The sequence below is a fragment of the Chiloscyllium plagiosum genome, unplaced genomic scaffold (assembly GCF_037043375.1).
Source record: "Chiloscyllium plagiosum isolate Xiang-an unplaced genomic scaffold, Cpla_swu_hap1 HiC_scaffold_5, whole genome shotgun sequence".
NCBI classification, from domain to species: domain Eukaryota; kingdom Metazoa; phylum Chordata; class Chondrichthyes; order Orectolobiformes; family Hemiscylliidae; genus Chiloscyllium; species Chiloscyllium plagiosum.
The window spans coordinates 81,027,405-81,044,698 of NW_028270143.1; the positions used below are offsets into that span (position 1 = coordinate 81,027,405).

At 40.8% G+C, this 17,294-nt stretch overlaps 1 protein-coding gene across 1 annotated transcript in view; it reads right to left on the reverse strand.

Annotated features, from left to right (window-relative positions):
* Positions 1-17,294, reverse strand: part of cubn (cubilin (intrinsic factor-cobalamin receptor)) — a 303,136-nt gene that overhangs the window by 216,388 nt on the left and 69,454 nt on the right. The window contains exons 14-18 of the mRNA XM_043690378.2: positions 16,729-16,885; positions 7,466-7,644; positions 5,696-5,861; positions 4,068-4,293; positions 1,652-1,782 (exon numbers count right to left, since the gene is read on the reverse strand). Of these exons, the coding sequence (XP_043546313.2) occupies positions 1,652-1,782; positions 4,068-4,293; positions 5,696-5,861; positions 7,466-7,644; positions 16,729-16,885 (859 nt within the window). The remainder of the gene's footprint in view (positions 1-1,651; positions 1,783-4,067; positions 4,294-5,695; positions 5,862-7,465; positions 7,645-16,728; positions 16,886-17,294) is intronic.

Sequence of the window (17,294 nt, forward strand, 5' to 3'; positions counted from 1 at the left end):
TGACACTATGACCTGAATCAAAAGTGGCAAACAGCTATTAACACCGTTGGAATCTATTTCAATTTTTTGTAAAATATGAGTCTTCTTATGCCCCTTCCTGTGTTTGTATATTATGCTGACTCCCATATGTGTCTACCTCTATTGTTTCTGAACTGTATAGCCAAATACAGTTCCTTTTTCTATATGTTAATGATGAGATAGTTAATATGAGTTTTGTTAGTTTTAAATCACGTCCATCCAAATGTTTATGGATCATGGCTAATCTGTACCTCAATTCCTTTGATGCACCTTTGCCTATCTCCTTTGGTACCCATAACTTACATAAATCAATCACAGTTTTAACATTTCAATTGACCCAAAATCCAGAGCAGTTTGAGCAAAGGGCTCCAGATTTCCATTACTGATTGAGCGAAGAAGTACTTCCTGTTTTCAGATCCCTCTCAGTGTCAATGATGACATCCCACATATATTGCTGAACAGTAATATTAAAATTCAATAATGATTCTGCTTGTTTTATCTTTACAGCAAAAGGGATTAAAAGAGCATAGGAGTAAGGAGCAAAAATAGGTCATTTAGCCATTTGGCCTGCTTCATTATTAGGTATACAGAGAAACCTCGATTATCCGAATACCAATTATCTGAAAATTGGATTATCTGAAAGAGATCTCGAGGTCCTGACAGAAACATTACATCAAAGACATGTGTTCAACACTGATCGCGTCCTTTGTTTCCAGTGATTAAAAGTGCTGCCGAGAACAGTCCTGGGCTGATGGGAGTGCAGGCACTGTCTCTAAATGACTGACCTATCAACCCCCCTCTTTCTGTCTCTCTTCCCACACTTTCCCTGAAGTTCTACACAGGGGTGTACTCTAAACCCCCTTCCCCAGATAATCTCTCTAACATTGTGGAACCTGTCAACAAGTTGCGGTAGACAGGGTGTGTGTGTGTGTGTGTGTGTGTGAGATCTAGAGACTCACCCCCACCCCCCCAAAAGGCAGTAGCAGCAGCAACAGTCTTGTTTTTGGTGTCCAGGCCAGCTGCCCCAGAGAGGGGGCAGGGTTGGGCAGTGTTGGGGGAAGCAGTGGGTGGTGTTAGATGGGGTTGGGGGCAGTGTTGGACAGGAAGGGAGTGGTGTTGGACGGGGTTGGGGGTGGGTGGGCAAGGGGCGGTGTTGAACGGGGTTGGGGCAGGGCTTGCACACGCTGTGATGCTGCCTTATCTCCTGAACAGGGAGCAGAATTTACAGAAAATTCCGAGCCCCAGAGGAAAGCCGAATAAAGCATCGATTAACCGAATAATCAATTATCCGAACAAAATAGTGCCCGCCTATCTCGTTCGGATAATCAAGGTTCCTCTGTATTATGGTTGATCTGGTTGCGGGCTCATTTCCATTTTCCTGCCTACTCCCATAACCCTTGACTCTCTCTGTAAACAGCAATTAGATCACACCAAGTGTGGGTGCGACTACCCAATTAATATTTTCTACAAAAATATCAAATATGCAGCCAAAGCAAGAAAAATGTAGTTATAACTGTCAGGTGCAGGGCATTCAAGTTTAAAGAAACATAAGAGCATTAGCTGTATCATCATCATGCTGTTCATTATTGTAATAAGCATCATTGCCACAATATTCTACAGTGTAACAGCATACCTGAGGAAGCATCAAGTGAATCATAATGAGCTGAGAATCCCTCAACAGCTAGACTTGAATCAGATACAAAAAGAAGGCTCATCAAACTGCCACTGCTGGTCACAGAAGGAGGAACAGACCTTCCACAGAACCTAGAGTTTGTGAAAATGTTGACTTTACTATCAAGAATTTTAATTTTCTTCAATAATTAAAGCAAACATATCACTTTAAAACCAATAATAATTTTCATTTTCCATAATCACTAAAAAGGTTGATTTTTTTAATCCACCATGTGAACATATAAAGGGTTGGTGGTTATGCGGGAAACACACAAGAAGAAAAATGTGTTATGTCACAAATGGCAAGATACAAGTTTCCATGCTTTGCTGTGGAAATTCATTCAAGGCAAGCAAGGCTTTTTACCAAAAGAAAACAGGGAGGTCTGGAAACCAGTTTAAGACTTGCATGACGAACACTTAAGGAATTTGTCTTACGCCAAGCAATTGCAAGTGACAGTTATTAACTGTAAGGAGAGACTGTTCCATTCTCCCAGACTTTGGTTGTGGGTAAATTATTGGAGGTGATTATAAAGGATAGGATTTATGAACATTTAGAGAGACAAAAATTGATTAGAGATAGCATGGTTTTGTGTGCGGAAAATCATGTCTCACAAATTTGATTGAGTTTTTTGAGGAAGTTACCAAAAATGTTGATGATGGCAGAGCAGTAGGTGTTGTTTATTTGAATTTTAGTAAAGCCTTTGACAAGGTTCCGCATGGTAGACTAATTAGTAAAGTTAGGTCATATGGCATTCAAGGTGAGTTTGTCAACTGGATACATAATTGGCTAATGGCAGGAGACAGAGAGTATGGTGGAGGTTTGCTTTTCGGTCTGGAGGCCTGTGACCAGCAGTGTTCCATTGGGATCGGTTCTGGTTCCTCTTTTGTTTGTCATTTATATAAATGATTTGGATGAGAATATAGAAAGCATGGTTAGTAAGTTTGTGGATGACACCAAAATTGGTGGCATGGAGAAATTTTTTTAAGATTACAAAAGTACCTTGATCAAATGAGTCAATGAGCTGAAATATGGTAGATAGAGTTTAATCTGAATAAATGCAAGGTACTGCATTTTGGTGCAACAAACAGGGCTGGGACTTATACAATTAATGGTAGAGCCTTGGGTAGTGTTGTAAAACAGAGGGACCTCGGGATGCAAGTACATATTCTTTAAAGTTTGTGTCGCCTATAGACAATGCGGTTAAAAAGGCATTTGGCACACTTGTCTCCATTGCTCAGTTCTTTGGATAGATACGTGAATAGGAAAGTTAAAAATCACACAACACCAGGTTATAGTCCAACAGGTTTAATTGGAAGCACACTAGCTTTCGGAGCGACGCTCCTTCATCAGGTGATTGTCACCTGATTGAAGGAGCGTCGCTCCGAAAGCTAGTGTGCTTCCAATTAAACCTGTTGGACTATAACCTGGTGTTGTGTGATTTTTAACTTTGTACACCCCAGTCCAACACCGGCATCTCTGAATCGTGAATAGGAAAGGTTTGGAGGGATATGGGTTAGGAGCAGGCAGGTTGGACTAGTTTAGTTTGGGATTATGTTCAGCATGCAATTGTTGGTCTGAAGGGTCTGTTTCCATGCTGTACGACTCTATGACTCTAAATACTATTTTTACTCCAAATAATTAAAACAAATTTGAAAGGCAAACAGAAGTCTGTTTAGTTGCTTCCATACATAAGTTGCTGAAGTTCCTGCCCATTAAATTCATTATTATATAACTTTGAATGCTGCTTTCTGGTGAATTATTATCCACTTAAAAATAGAATTTCAGTTTAATGGCAAAGCAAGATACAATACAAACTAAGCATTGAAAATAATTCAATGGCTTATTGTCTTCTTTTGGGTTTTGCCTCAATGTAATTACATTTGCTCAATATTTCTAGATTCTCCTTTACACCTGATAAGACAGTCACAAGGAGATAGAGAAGTACAGATTTTTCCTATTCCCATTTAAGATTTTTACTCCACGTATGGTGAAATTTCCTATCCTCCCCATCTTATGTTCTCCAATCTGACCATTGCCAAATAAATTATTTGGATGAGCTGTCTTAAAGAGAGCTGTCATTTCAAATGAGTGAGGAGGTTAAATCAATTGTTTTAAGACTTGTATGTTCAGAAGAATTTAACAATTAGATTATAAAGGATTTCCTTCACTTAGAATCTGTCACAAACAGAATTAGATAATGACAGTATACCAGTATGTACCAGGGATGAACCAATAATTCACAATTTAGTACCATGCTGACAAATGGTAGATAATAGCATCTCTGTTTTAGAGGCATTTAGTAATGTTGAATACTCAGGAAATGTGATTCGTTAATAGGGTCACCAGACACAAAATGTAAACATTTATTATTTCTTACCTTCCTATTCGTCTACCAGAAGTAATGGTACCATTATCAAACACTTCGACATAATCCTTGGTGCAGTTCATGTGATATTCAACATTAAAGAAATCGAATGTGAGACGAATTATATATCCAGGCTGCACTGAAATATACCAGATACATTTGGCACCATGTGGATAATCTGTTGGATATCCAGGGCTACTAATGATACCTGCTGGTTTTGTCAGAACCTCAGTACATCCTACAAAAAATATATACTTTTTCATTGACTGTTCCAACAAGAGAGACACAATGATAAAGTACTTTTACATTCTTAGTTCTGTCAATTCTGATCATTCTATCATTTTCAATAAATAAAATGTTCATTTTATTTCAAATAAAGCAATGAGGGTCCAACAGCAGAATGTAATCAGACTAACCCATTTATACAAGAGTTTACATCAGACCCACTCGACTCAATAGGTTCTCTGCAAATTTCAAGCTACACAGACATTTTAGTCATAGACAAAATATAATTTATGTTTATAGTCTATTATAATAGAAGCCTGTATATTTATAGACCTCAAGGTCAATAAAAGAAGCAAAATGCAATCTACATTCATATATTTTCAAACAAGTCAGTTTAATAATGACATTACTTAAAAAAAAAACTTGGAATCCAACTTCAGCCTATGGAATATATTAACTATGTCATGTGGAGAAATGAGATCTTGAGTGTGAAACTAATTAGAATGTCAAATCCAGCATACTAATTCATATAATTTCTGTAATTTCTGCAGACCAGCAATGCAATATCCTGACAATTGGCCAGTTTCTTTCTCCTGCAGAACTATTCTCTGGTTGTGGGAAATATGAGCAAGTCCATACTTATTGCCAATCCCTTTTGACCTTCATGGCAGTGAGAGTCAGCAATGAAGTGTGAAACTGGAGTGACTTAGATCAGACACATTTGGAGTTGTCAGACTGCCATTTCTGCAGGGTAGTCAACAGCTTTCATTACCAATTTTCTATTATTAATTTGTAGATTTATTGATTCACAACTCACTGTGATGGCACTTGAACTCAAAAACTTCTGGATTTAGCTCATACGCATGATTACTAGGGTATAGACTTCTAGAGTCATAAGGTTGTATTGCACAGAAACAGACACTTCAGTCTAACTTGTCCATGTTGATCAGATTCCGAAATTAATCTAGTCCCATTTGCCAGCATTTGGCTCATATCCTGCTAAACCCTTCCGATTCATGCACCCATGCAGATGCCTTCTAAATGTTGCAATTGTACCAGCCTCCACCATTTCCTCTGGCAGCTCATTCCATACACGCACCACCTTCTGCATGAAAAGTTGCCCTTTTGGTCCCTTTTTTATATTTCCCCTCTCAACTTAAACCTCTAGTTTTAGACTTCCCGACCCTGGGGAAAAGACATTGACTATTCATCCTATCCATGTCCCCCCATGGTTTTATATGTGTGTATCAGTTTCAGGTGCACGGGTTTATAAGCTCAATATCCTATTGCGTGCTTAGTCCCAGGAGAGTTCCACGCCACCTTGCAATTTTGAATCCACTGCCGCCAAAGTATTAAAGAATGTTAAAACTAGGGAAAGGAGCATAGGTTACAGTAATGGACATGTTTTAAATTACCTTTTTCAGCTGATCCATACTTGGCTTGAAATCCAAGGCTATTTATTTTAGAGTCTGTCTTGAACTTGACAAACATTGACCTCTGCATTGATCGAACTATTGGTGGAAAGTTGGTACCACAATATTTACCAATTAGTGGAGAGTCTATCATAGAGCCATCTTTCACCTGGTAACAAACAGATTCTTTTCAGGTTAGCAACTCATTTGGAGAAGATATGAATAACTCTTCCAAAAGAAAATCAATTTCTTCAAATAAAGGCATAAAACACTAAAATGCATACCAGGAATCCAAAACAGAAATATTACTAAATGACAACTGTTTCGTTAAAAGTATTGAAAGCATTATTAGGTACCTTGGCCTATTTAACTATGTTAAAAATTTATACTAATGTAATGTAATTTTTTGTTGTATAGAAGTGAATTCAGGAGGTGAGAGTGTGGTGCTGGAAAAACACAGCATCAGGAATGAAGGGCTTATGCCCTTTGATCCTTTGATATTCACTGTGTCCAGGCGATTTAAACAGGAGCCTCCTGAATTCAGGAGAAAGTGAGGACTGCAGATGCTGGAGATCAATGTAGAGAGTGTGGTACTGGAAGAGCACAGCAGGTCAGGCAGTATCCGAGGAGCTGGAGAGTCAATGTTTCGGGCAAAAGCCCTTCATCAGGATTGAGACCGTGAGCTGAGGGGGGTGGTGAAATAAATGGGAGGGGGTGGGACTGGGGGGAAAGTAGCTGAGAGTGCAATAGGTGGATGGAGGTGGGGGTAATGGTGATAGGTGGGAGATGAGGGTGGAGTGGATAGGTAGGAAGGAAGATGGACAGGTCGGACAATCATGAGGGTGGTGCCAAGTTGGAAGGTTGCATCTGGGATAAGGTGGAGAGAGGGGAAATGAGGAAACTGGTGAAAATCACATTGATGCCATGGAGTTGGAGGGTCCCAAGGCAGAAGATGAGGCGTTCTTTCTCCAGGTGTCGGGTGGTTAGGGAGTGGCAATGGAGGAGTGTCCTTGGTGGAGTGGGAGGAGGAGTTGAAGTGTTCAGCCATGGGGCGGTGGGGTTGGTTGCTGCAGCCCCATCCCGGCTTTATGTCCAACCCATTGCATACATTTACCACAGGCTCCAAGTTGCAAAATGGCTCCTGCACGCATTGTGTAACTGTGGCCTGGATCCTCTGTTATCCTGGGATGTCAGGGAGCACATGTCAGCTGTGGGCTCCTTAATGGCATTGCTGAGCACAAGTGCTGCCTGTCACTGATTGGCTGCAAGCACTAGCTCAGTCGATCCTCAGCCAGCACCCCACCAGGCACTTGATTCCAGGGAAACACGCTCTGGTTGCCTTGGCACTGCCTAATTGGCTTGTAATTCACTGGGCCTTCCTGGAAGGAGAAATCGTGTGCCTCTTGCTGACTGTTCACTTGGCAAGTGAGATGCCATTGCCTCTACAAGATTCTACCTACTGTATCTGAAATATTTACCTTTATCTTTCAGATGTTCATTAGTGTAATGTTCAATAGATGCACACAACAAGGCACTGAAAGGGTAAAAATAACTGCTCATGAACTGAGAGAAATGCTGAAAGAACAGTTATTTTAGCTATGTATTCTATTCTTAGTTAGCCTATCTGTCTGGGTTCTCGCATAAAAAATGTTGTGTTTCAACTGATCAACATGCTTCTGGTGAATGCCTGATAATTTCTGAGGTATGGATATTAACCATATATGTCAAGAATAGTTTCATCTATTGTTTCGTCAAAGATCTTTGCTCCCATACCTCCACATAGTCACGGTTGCAATTTGTAGCATTCTGAATATCGAAAGAAATGAAGCTGAGTGTGACCACTTGACCTTCTGGCTGGTTGATAACCCACTCACAGGATTTGTCATGCGGGTAAGGGTTAGGATAATAAGGAGACTCTATCATTCCATCGCCATTCAGTGTGCCACCGCATGCTGTGTAGAAACATCAGGAAACAATTTATAAACAGTGAAAAAGCAGAGCATTAATGGAATAAAGGTTGCAGCTGAAAATGAGTTACTGGAATTCTTTTCCAATGCCTCAGTAGATTATGCATTGATCATTTGTGGAAAGGAACCACTGATTAGGCAGTTTCCAGACTTCCTTCCACCCCTCCCCATTGTGCGTGAAGTTAATTTATTCCAGTTGAGATCACTGTACATTCTCCCAGTGGTGTTGCTGGGTTGGAGCATGAGAAAATCAGCCATGGGCTCCATTCTATTCTTATTCAATGGGCTGTTGGAACACGTACATGCACGGGTGTTGACTGAAACCAGGATAAGGCAAATTGATAGTGCAAAAGTAAAAGTATCTAGTTCTTGCAAAGACACTTTGCCTATCATTATAAATCTCAAACTGCATGTATTTATATTGTCAGAAATGAAAAGTATATTTGGATATGACATTTTCTCTTAAAGTATGTAGTGACATGCCTTTCCACTGAGCAATTCTTCAACTTTGGAAATTTCAACATCCGGCTTAACTTATTACATTCTCTTTCCTGAATTAACAGTCCTGCTTTGTCTCACTTAAGCACAACCTCCATGTAAACTCTCAAACCATACCCTTGGCATCCTTTGATTTTATTCTTCCATGGGATGTGGGTGTTACAAGCTAATCAGAATGCATTGCTCATCCTAATTGCCTTTGAGAATGTAAGGTGAGCAACATTCTTGAACCACTCCATTCCTGTTGTAGGTTTTAAATTGCTGTTTTCCAAACTTAGTGTACAGTGCTTCTATGGCCCTTGATTTCCATAGTTTCTTATACATGTCAAATAGTGTCTGCTTGCTATGGCAGCAATGGTCAGTGCGAACAGCAAGCCTCCTCAGTCTGTTCCTTTTTCATTTTTCATTTTTTTTGCCTCTAACTAGAAATGCTCTTACAGATTCTTGCTTCTGATGGAATCTTTAACTGCTGGATGAGACGAGAATGTAAGCTCTTTCTAGCTCACGCTGCTTCCCCTGTGCTTCTTGATTTGATTTGATTTGATTTATTATTGTCACATGTACTGAGTGAAAAGTATTGTGTTGTGTATTAACCAGACAAATCATACCTTACATAAGGTATGGAACAGAATGCAGAATATAATGCTATAGCTAAAAGAAGGTGCAGAGAAATATGAAATCTAATTTATGAGAGGCCCATTCATAGTTCTGATAACAACAGGGAAGAAGCTGTTCATGAATCCGTTGATATGTGTTTTCGATCTTTTGTATTTTCTGGCCAATGGAAGAGAGTATAATCAGGATGGTAGGGGTCCTTGATTAAGATGGCTGCTTTCCTGAGGCAGCAGGAGTTGTGAACTGAAGAAGGCTGGTTTTTGAGATGGACCTGGCTGCATTCACATCTCACTATAATTTCTTGCAGTCTTGAGCAGCGAAGTTGTCAAGCCAAGCTATTATGTATCCAGATAGGATGCTTTTTATGGTGCATCTATAAAGATTGGTAACAGTCATTTTGGACATGCCGAATTTACTTAGCCTTCTGAGGAAGTCGATGTTTTGGTGTGCTTTCTTGAGTGTAGTGTCAAGTGGATGGACCAGGATAGATGTTGGGTGTTTACTCCTGGACACACGAAGCCCTCAACCATCGCCACCTCAGCACCATTGATATAGATAGGAGCATGTCCTCCACTCTGTTTCCTGAAGTCGAGAGGCTAGGCTTCAGCCGAGAGTACTATTTCTCAATTGTTGGTCTTTCCATGAGTTCCTGCTGATTTTTTTTTAAATCAACACATTCAGTAATTTTATTACACAACTCTGGAAAATTTGGGACTTGATTCTGGGTCTCGTGACCCAGTGGTATGGACATTACCATTGCATCACGAGAACCCATAATGAGTTCTGCTGAGATACTTTCTAGCCAACCTGCTCACAGCTCTTTAAAAGCAATGAACTCACTTCATGTTCTGGAAATTTCTTCTCTTGAATCCAAAGGAATCTTTCACCACTTACCTCATGGTTTTAAGAATGATGCACACCACTGATTAACATATGATATTTGTGGGTAGGGGTTTGCAACCACCTTTCCTTAACTGGGCCTAAAGTCCTAGTAGAAGATCAATCATGAATCAGTCTTAATAATATGTAGTTTATAGTATGGCTGCAAATAGGTCCGAATTACATCAATAAAATAAACAAAAACTGAGGAGACTTTTAGATATAGGTATGAACTTCACAAGATCTGAAGATGTTCTGTCTTATTCCCACACAAGCTAGCATTGATTAGCAGATTGATTGGAGCTTAATGCAGGCTCTAACATAAATCTTTCAAACCCATTACCGTATACAGTATATGTGAATGTTGCTGAACATCCATCTTATGACGTCTTTTTTTTTACTTCTCATTTCATGGGATGTGGGTATTGCTTGAAAAGCCAATGTTTGCTGCCCATTGCTAAGTGACTTTGACTGAAAGCTCATCAAAAATAAGCCTCTCTCTGATTGCTTCCACAGATTGCTCTCCACACACACCCTACTTCCCCTTCCAAACCCTACTTCCTCCTATATTTATGATGAGTGAAACTCTCTTCCTTTTCAATTACAACTACACTCTCAAAATTTCTACTGCCTAGCCTTTGTCCCCTGTTTACCACAACATTTTTGCAGCTATGGATCTGCTCAGCTACACCCTTATCTCTACCATTGATCACCTCACATCAATCAGACCCCTAGCCATTCTTTGATATGGTCCGATCTCTGCTCCCTTACTCAAAAGACACAGTCTTGAACTGATATGATGCGTAATCGATTGAGCAATTTATTGCTATATGTGGTTGAATCACTAAAATCATTATCATATTGTTCTCTAAAAACTAACTAAAACTATTCATTATACAGGATCATTCTTAAGTACAAAGGTAACTCACAATTAACCGGCAAGCTCCCTTCCTGTATCCCATGTTGACTGACATTGTAAGTCATTCCCTTCCTTCAAGTGCTATCCACCTCTCCTTCAAATCTACTGACATTACATTGCTTGCTAAAAAAAAAGCAAATATTTCACTCCCTCATCTGTGCAAACTATCAGCTCATTTCCAAACTCTAACTCTTGTGCAAAGGGGTTGAACGTGTTGTCAACTCCCAAATGAGTGCTCATCTTATTGGAATTCCATGTTAAATTTTTTAAAATCATCATTTCCTTTATCTAACCTTTCCACAATGCCGTAGCAAAGCCACAAATGATATCCTAGGTCACTCTAACCAAAAAGTTGAAACTTTATTGCTGGAACAGCACAGCAGGTCAGGCAGCATCCAGGGAACAGGAGATTCGACGTTTCGGGCACAGGCCCTTCTTCAGGAATGAGCAGAGAGTGTTCAGCAGGAGAAGATAAAAGGTAGGGAGGAGGGACTTGGAGGAGGGGCGTTGGAAATGTGATAGGTGGAAAGAGGTCAAGGTGAGGGTGATAGGTCGGAGTAGGATGGAGGCGGAGAGGTCAAGAAGAAGACTGCAGGTCAGGAAGGCGGTGCCGGGCTGGAGGGATTCGGCTGAGACAAGGTGGGGGGAGGGGGGATGAAGAAACTGGTGAAGTCCAAGTTCATCCCCTGTGGTTGGAGGGTTCCCAGTCGGAAGATAAGACGCTCCTCCTCTGACCGTCGCGTTGTTGTGGTTTGGCGGTGGATGAGTCCAATGACCTGCATATCCTCGGTGGAGTGGGAGGGGGAGTTGAAATGCTGTGCTACAGGGTGGTTGGGTTGGTTCGTCCGGGTGGCCCAGAGGTGCTCTCTGAATCGCTCCGCAAGTAGGCGGCCTGTCTCCCCAATATAGAGGAGGCCACACCGGCTGCAGCGGATGCAGTAGATGATGTGGGTGGAGGTGCAGGTGAATCTGTGGCGGATATGGAAGTTTCCTTTGGGGCCTTGGAGAGAAGTGAGGGGGGAGGTGTGGGCGCAAGTGTTGCGCCCACACCTCCCCCCTCACTTCTCTCCAAGGCCCCAAAGGAAACTTCCATATCCGCCACAGATTCACCTGCACCTCCACCCACATCATCTACTGCATCCGCTGCAGCCGGTGTGGCCTCCTCTATATTGGGGAGACAGGCCGCCTACTTGCGGAGCGATTCAGAGAGCACCTCTGGGCCACCCGGACGAACCAACCCAACCACCCTGTAGCACAGCATTTCAACTCCCCCTCCCACTCCACCGAGGATATGCAGGTCATTGGACTCATCCACCCCCAAACCACAACAACGCGACGGTCGGAGGAGGAGCGTCCTATCTTCCGACTGGGAACCCTCCAACCACAGGGGATGAACTTGGACTTCACCAGTTTCTTCATCCCCCCTCCCCCCACCTTGTCTCAGCCGAATCCCTCCAGCCCGGCACCGCCTTCCTGACCTGCAGTCTTCTTCTTGACCTCTCCGCCTCCATCCTACGCCGACCTATCACCCTCACCTTGACCTCTTTCCACCTATCACATTTCCAACGCCCCTCCTCCAAGTCCCTCCTCCCTACCTTTTATCTTCTCCTGCTGAACACTCTCTGCTCATTCCTGAAGAAGGGCCTGTGCCCGAAACGTCGAATCTCCTGTTCCCTGGATGCTGCCTGACCTGCTGTGCTGTTCCAGCAATAAAGTTTCAACTTTGATCTCCAGCATCTGCAGACCTCACTTTCCACTCTAACCAAAAAGAACTGTCCATCTTCATCATCCTCAAACTTTCCACAGCCTTTGACGTGGTTGATCATATCATCCAATTCCACTGTCTCCACCATTATCCAGGTGGGTGGGACTCTTCCTGCTTGGGTCTCTTTTAGCCATCTAAATGTAGCCAGAGAATAGCCATCAATGCGACTCTCTAGGGTCGCTGAAAGAACTATCATCTGCTCCCTTCTATTTCTCATTTGGATATTGCCAGTCTGCAGCTCGGAAAGCAGTATCAGTTTCCACATGTACATTGTAGACACTTGGTTTTACCTCTCCATCATTTTTCTTGACCACATCCCCCACACCCTGCCTGCCTAATTGTTGCCAATCTGACATTTGAATGAGCAGAAATATCCTCCAATGAAATTTTTGGAAAATGTAAACCATTATCTTGGTTCCCACTGCAAATTCCACTCTCTTGCCTTGATTTCTAGAATCCTGAATTATTACAGTAGAGAAGGAGGCCATGCATCCTGACAAGTCCATGCCAACTCGCTGTAAAAGCAAATCAGCCTGGCCAACTCCTTACTTCTACAACACAACCTTGTAATCTGTTCTCTTCAGATAATTATCCATCAGTCTTTTGAAAGCCATGAAGTAAATCCACATTCAGCACATTCTTCTTCAGTGCATGTCAAAACCTAACAACTTGCTGTGTAAAAAGGTCTTTCTTTATGTTGTCATTGATTCTTCTGCCATTCACATTAAAATCAGTGTCCATTAGTCAGCAACTACTCCACCAATGTGAACAGCTTCTCTCTATCTATTTTGTTCTGATCCTTCATGACTTTGATCCATCTCCTGGAAACAGCCTGATCTTAAATCTCTGAGCTCAGAAAGGCTGAGATCCAAAGGAACACCGATCAAAAGGTAATTGGTGAAAGGACCAAAAGCTGCATGAATGATTGGGAACTGGAACCCACGATCTGGAAGGGTGGTAGAGGCAGATGCAGTCATAGCTTTCAAAAGGGAATTAAATAAGTAATTGAATAGAAAAATAACTGCTGTAGGGAAAGGGTGAGGGAGTGGGTTAAGTTAAGTTGTTCTTGCAGAAAGCCAGACCTAACACAGCAGGTCAAATGCACTCCTTTTGTGCTGCAATTATTGTATGAACTAAAATATTTGAATCTCAGTGTGATATTTGTCCCAGGATAATCTTTCAACTGTATATCTGTGTTGTCACAAAATCCACCTATTTCATCTCTGTCACATCAACCAAACCCATGTCTGCCTAAGTTTTCTGCTTTTGAAACATTCATTCACCTTTTTTTTGTTAAATCTCCTGTCTTAACCATTCTAAAATATTTCTGGCTGGACTCTATTGATTATTCTTAACCTAATGTTTGCCAAGATTATTTTACCCATGTCCTAAATTGCATCAAATCTAGCTGATTTACAAGTCCCATTTTTGCTTGTTGAGATGCAATGACTTGCAATTCAGCAAAGCCTCAATATTAAATTTCTCAAACTTTTTTTCAAATCTCTCCATGGCCTCACTCTTTTTTCCGCCTTCAAGATATTCGCTATAACTTACTCTATTGATCTAGCTTTGGCCATCTGTCCAATATTCCCTGTCTAGGAGGTTTTGAGGACGGGTCACCCAATCCAAAACGTTAACTCTGATTTCTCTCCACTGATGCTGCCAGATCTGCTGAGCTTTTCCAGTAAGTTCACTTTTTGTTTCTAATTGAAAGCATCTGCAGTTTGTTTGGTTTTTAATTTCCTATGCTGCTCAGATTTATACTTTGCTTTATCTTGCTTTGTGAAGTTGTTGGAGATATTTTATTATCTTAAAGGTGCTGCATAAATACAAATTCCTATTGATGTAAAGATCGTGGTCAAAAAATGTTTTTAGACTCAAAGACATACAACATTGGCTATGATAAGGTACGTTTTCAGAAAGGAGTCATTAGTTTTGTGCAAATGAAGGTTTTCTTTTACAGCTAGACCAATACTCAAGTGTGTTAGTAAAGTAAACTTGGGTATACTTTGTCCTTTGCTTTCAAGATAATTAAAACTGTTATTAACTGGTGCATGCTTCAAAGATTTCTACCAGAGCATCTGGTGAAATGGCAAAATTCTAAAGGATAAATACCCAAACATGCACACGGATTTACTATTTATTGTAATGGTTTAAATAAATAATTTGATATATGTTTACTTCAGGAGATTGGCTACCAGTACTTTAGATGAGGTCCTTTTTTCTTCGAGATCTGAATTGCTCACACTGGTATTCAGAGGTTTTCGCGTTATCGGCTGTGAAGCTTCCAATTACTCACAGGGTTGTTGCGCTCAAATATGAACATTAGAAAGCATGGACAGGGAAACAGTAAAACAATTCCATTTTTTAAATATGGCAAATTGACCAATTCTGTTTTCCCAAAAGGAGCTATGCTCAGAGAAGCATCCCTGTCCCAAAGGATGCAAGTGCATTGACTTTACCCATGCAAGTTTATATGTTTGACCTTTTTCAATTAAAACTAAAGTATAATGTTCACTAATCAGTACTTCTCCACAAAGCATTGTTCTTCTCTACCTCCCTGTGTAGCTATGTCTCAGATGTTCATTTATGCAGTGTAACTTCTGTGTTTTTTCCTTCTCTCCTGTGTCTTATATTGTAGCTTAGAGCACAGAAACTGGCTCAAGTAGTCTTTGCAGGGTTTTTCTCCCCCAGAGGCCTGCTTCCATGTCTTTGTCCAAGGATTTGATTCCTTGCATTTATGTTTTTTTCCCTCTCTGTCTTACTGTTGTGTTTTACCACTCTAGGATAGATTGAAAAGGAATGAAAATCATACAGTATCTAAGATGGTTGACAATTCATTCCGCAATATTGTAATCCTCCGCACAGGCTGGAGAGGAAAATCTAATTCCATCTGGTTCTTGGTATTCACTTTGAAATTCTTGGGATTAGACAGGGCACAAAGTTTGATTCCTAGATGCTGGGGAATAATGTTAGGGTTGAACAAAGTTGCAGTGGAACACTGCCTCAGTTGCGCTACATCTGATTTCTGAGGCAATCAGTTAATTTGTTCATTGTACCTGGACATTTTTGAATTTTATGTGGGAGAGTTGGTGTCCTTCCCTGTGAATGCCATTCTTGGAAGGCCTGAGTACAGTTGCTAAAAACTGACAGTTGTGCCATCAAAACCTTTCAAAGGGCTCCAAATTTAACATAAAGACAATTTTTCCACTTGACGATTAATGAACTTTGCTACAACTTTGCTTACTCTTCATTTAATCATTCAATGAATGTGGACATCATTAACTAGGCCAATGTTTATACCCATCCATAATGACCCTGGGGAAGATGGTGGTGATCAGTCATTGAACTGCTCCACCTTATCTCACAAATACACTGAATACATCTCAAACGGTTTAATTTGAATTCTTATTCAAGCTGATCCTTTAGATTGTATGATGTATAACGACAGCCTCCAATATCTTTGTAGATTTGAGACATACTGCCAACATTCATCATATCTCTACTGTGGATGAAAACTCAAAAATGGGAATCAGGGGAAAATTGTCTGCTGGTTGAGACATAGCTAGAACAAAAAAGGAAGGCTGGAATTCTAAGAGTCTAATTATTTCAGTCCCAGGACATCATTGCAGGAGTTCCTCAGGGTAGTGTGCTAGGTCCAGTCCTCTTTAATGGCTTCATCAATGACCTTCCCTCCATGGTAAGGTCAGCATTCAAGATGTTTATAAAGATTTAGCAATGTTCAGTGCCATTTGCCACTGAAACAGTCCAGCTCCGAATGCAACAAGAGCTGGACAATATCCAGGTTCTGGCTGACATGTAGCAAGTAACATTTGCAGCATGTAAATGCCAAGCAATAACCCCCATCTTCCAGCAAGAAAGAATCCAATCATCTGCTCTTGATGTTCAACAGCATTACCTGTTATCACACCCTTTGGAAATTACCATTGATTAGCACATAACTGGATCAGCCACATAGATAAAATAGTTACAAAACAGGGTAAAGCTGGAATTGTGCAGCAAATAACTCTCCTTCTGACTCCTTAACATCCTGGCACTCTTTTCCCAACAGCACTGTGGGTCTCCCTATCCTCTTTGGAGTGCAGTTATTCAAGAAGGCAGTTCACCATCACTTTCCCAAGGGCAATTGGGAATGGGCAACTTTTGACTTAGACTGCAGTGCTTGTACCACATGAATGAATAAATAACCTGGAGTCATTTTATGCATTAGGGAATACTACAACATCAACTGGAGCTCAACCTGAGCTTTTTATGCCACAACAAATCAATACCCAATTGTGTTACATTATACTTGCAAGAAATACTTGGTACATATTCCGTTACACCTATAGCATTTTAGGACGAATACATAGAAGTAAAAGAGAATCCTTACCAACTTCATATAGTGCAAGAAAACCTCCTTTTGAGGTAGAAACATCTGCTTTAAATTTAATCCACATTTTGTTACCACTTGTGGTAATGGGAGCAGGGAGAGTGGAACCACAGAACTTGCTGATTAAAGGATCCATCTCTGTTCCACCATCATGAACCTAAAATCCAAATAAAATTAAGTGAAAGATCAAAAATATTTTTCATAAGGAAAGTGCTTCAGTGGTTCACCAGAATGGGGGCTGGTCATCACCCAAATCACAATAACCGAAGTGGGTCATTGGATCAACAACCAATGTTTGAACAGACACTTGTTAATACTTGTAGCTCTCAAATAAAAGCCAAATACTTTGAATGTTGGAGATTTGAAATAAAAACCAAAAGTGTTGGAGAAACTCAGCAGGTCTGTCAGCCCCAACAGATGGAAAAACAGAGTAAATGTCCAATACAGCTCTTCCTCAGAACATACAGTATCCATAAGAAATAAATCTTTAAACAAACCTTTTAAAATGATTTGATCTTTAGGCATCCTAGCTTGGATTCCTGTTGAAAAACCTATTGAGCTCACCA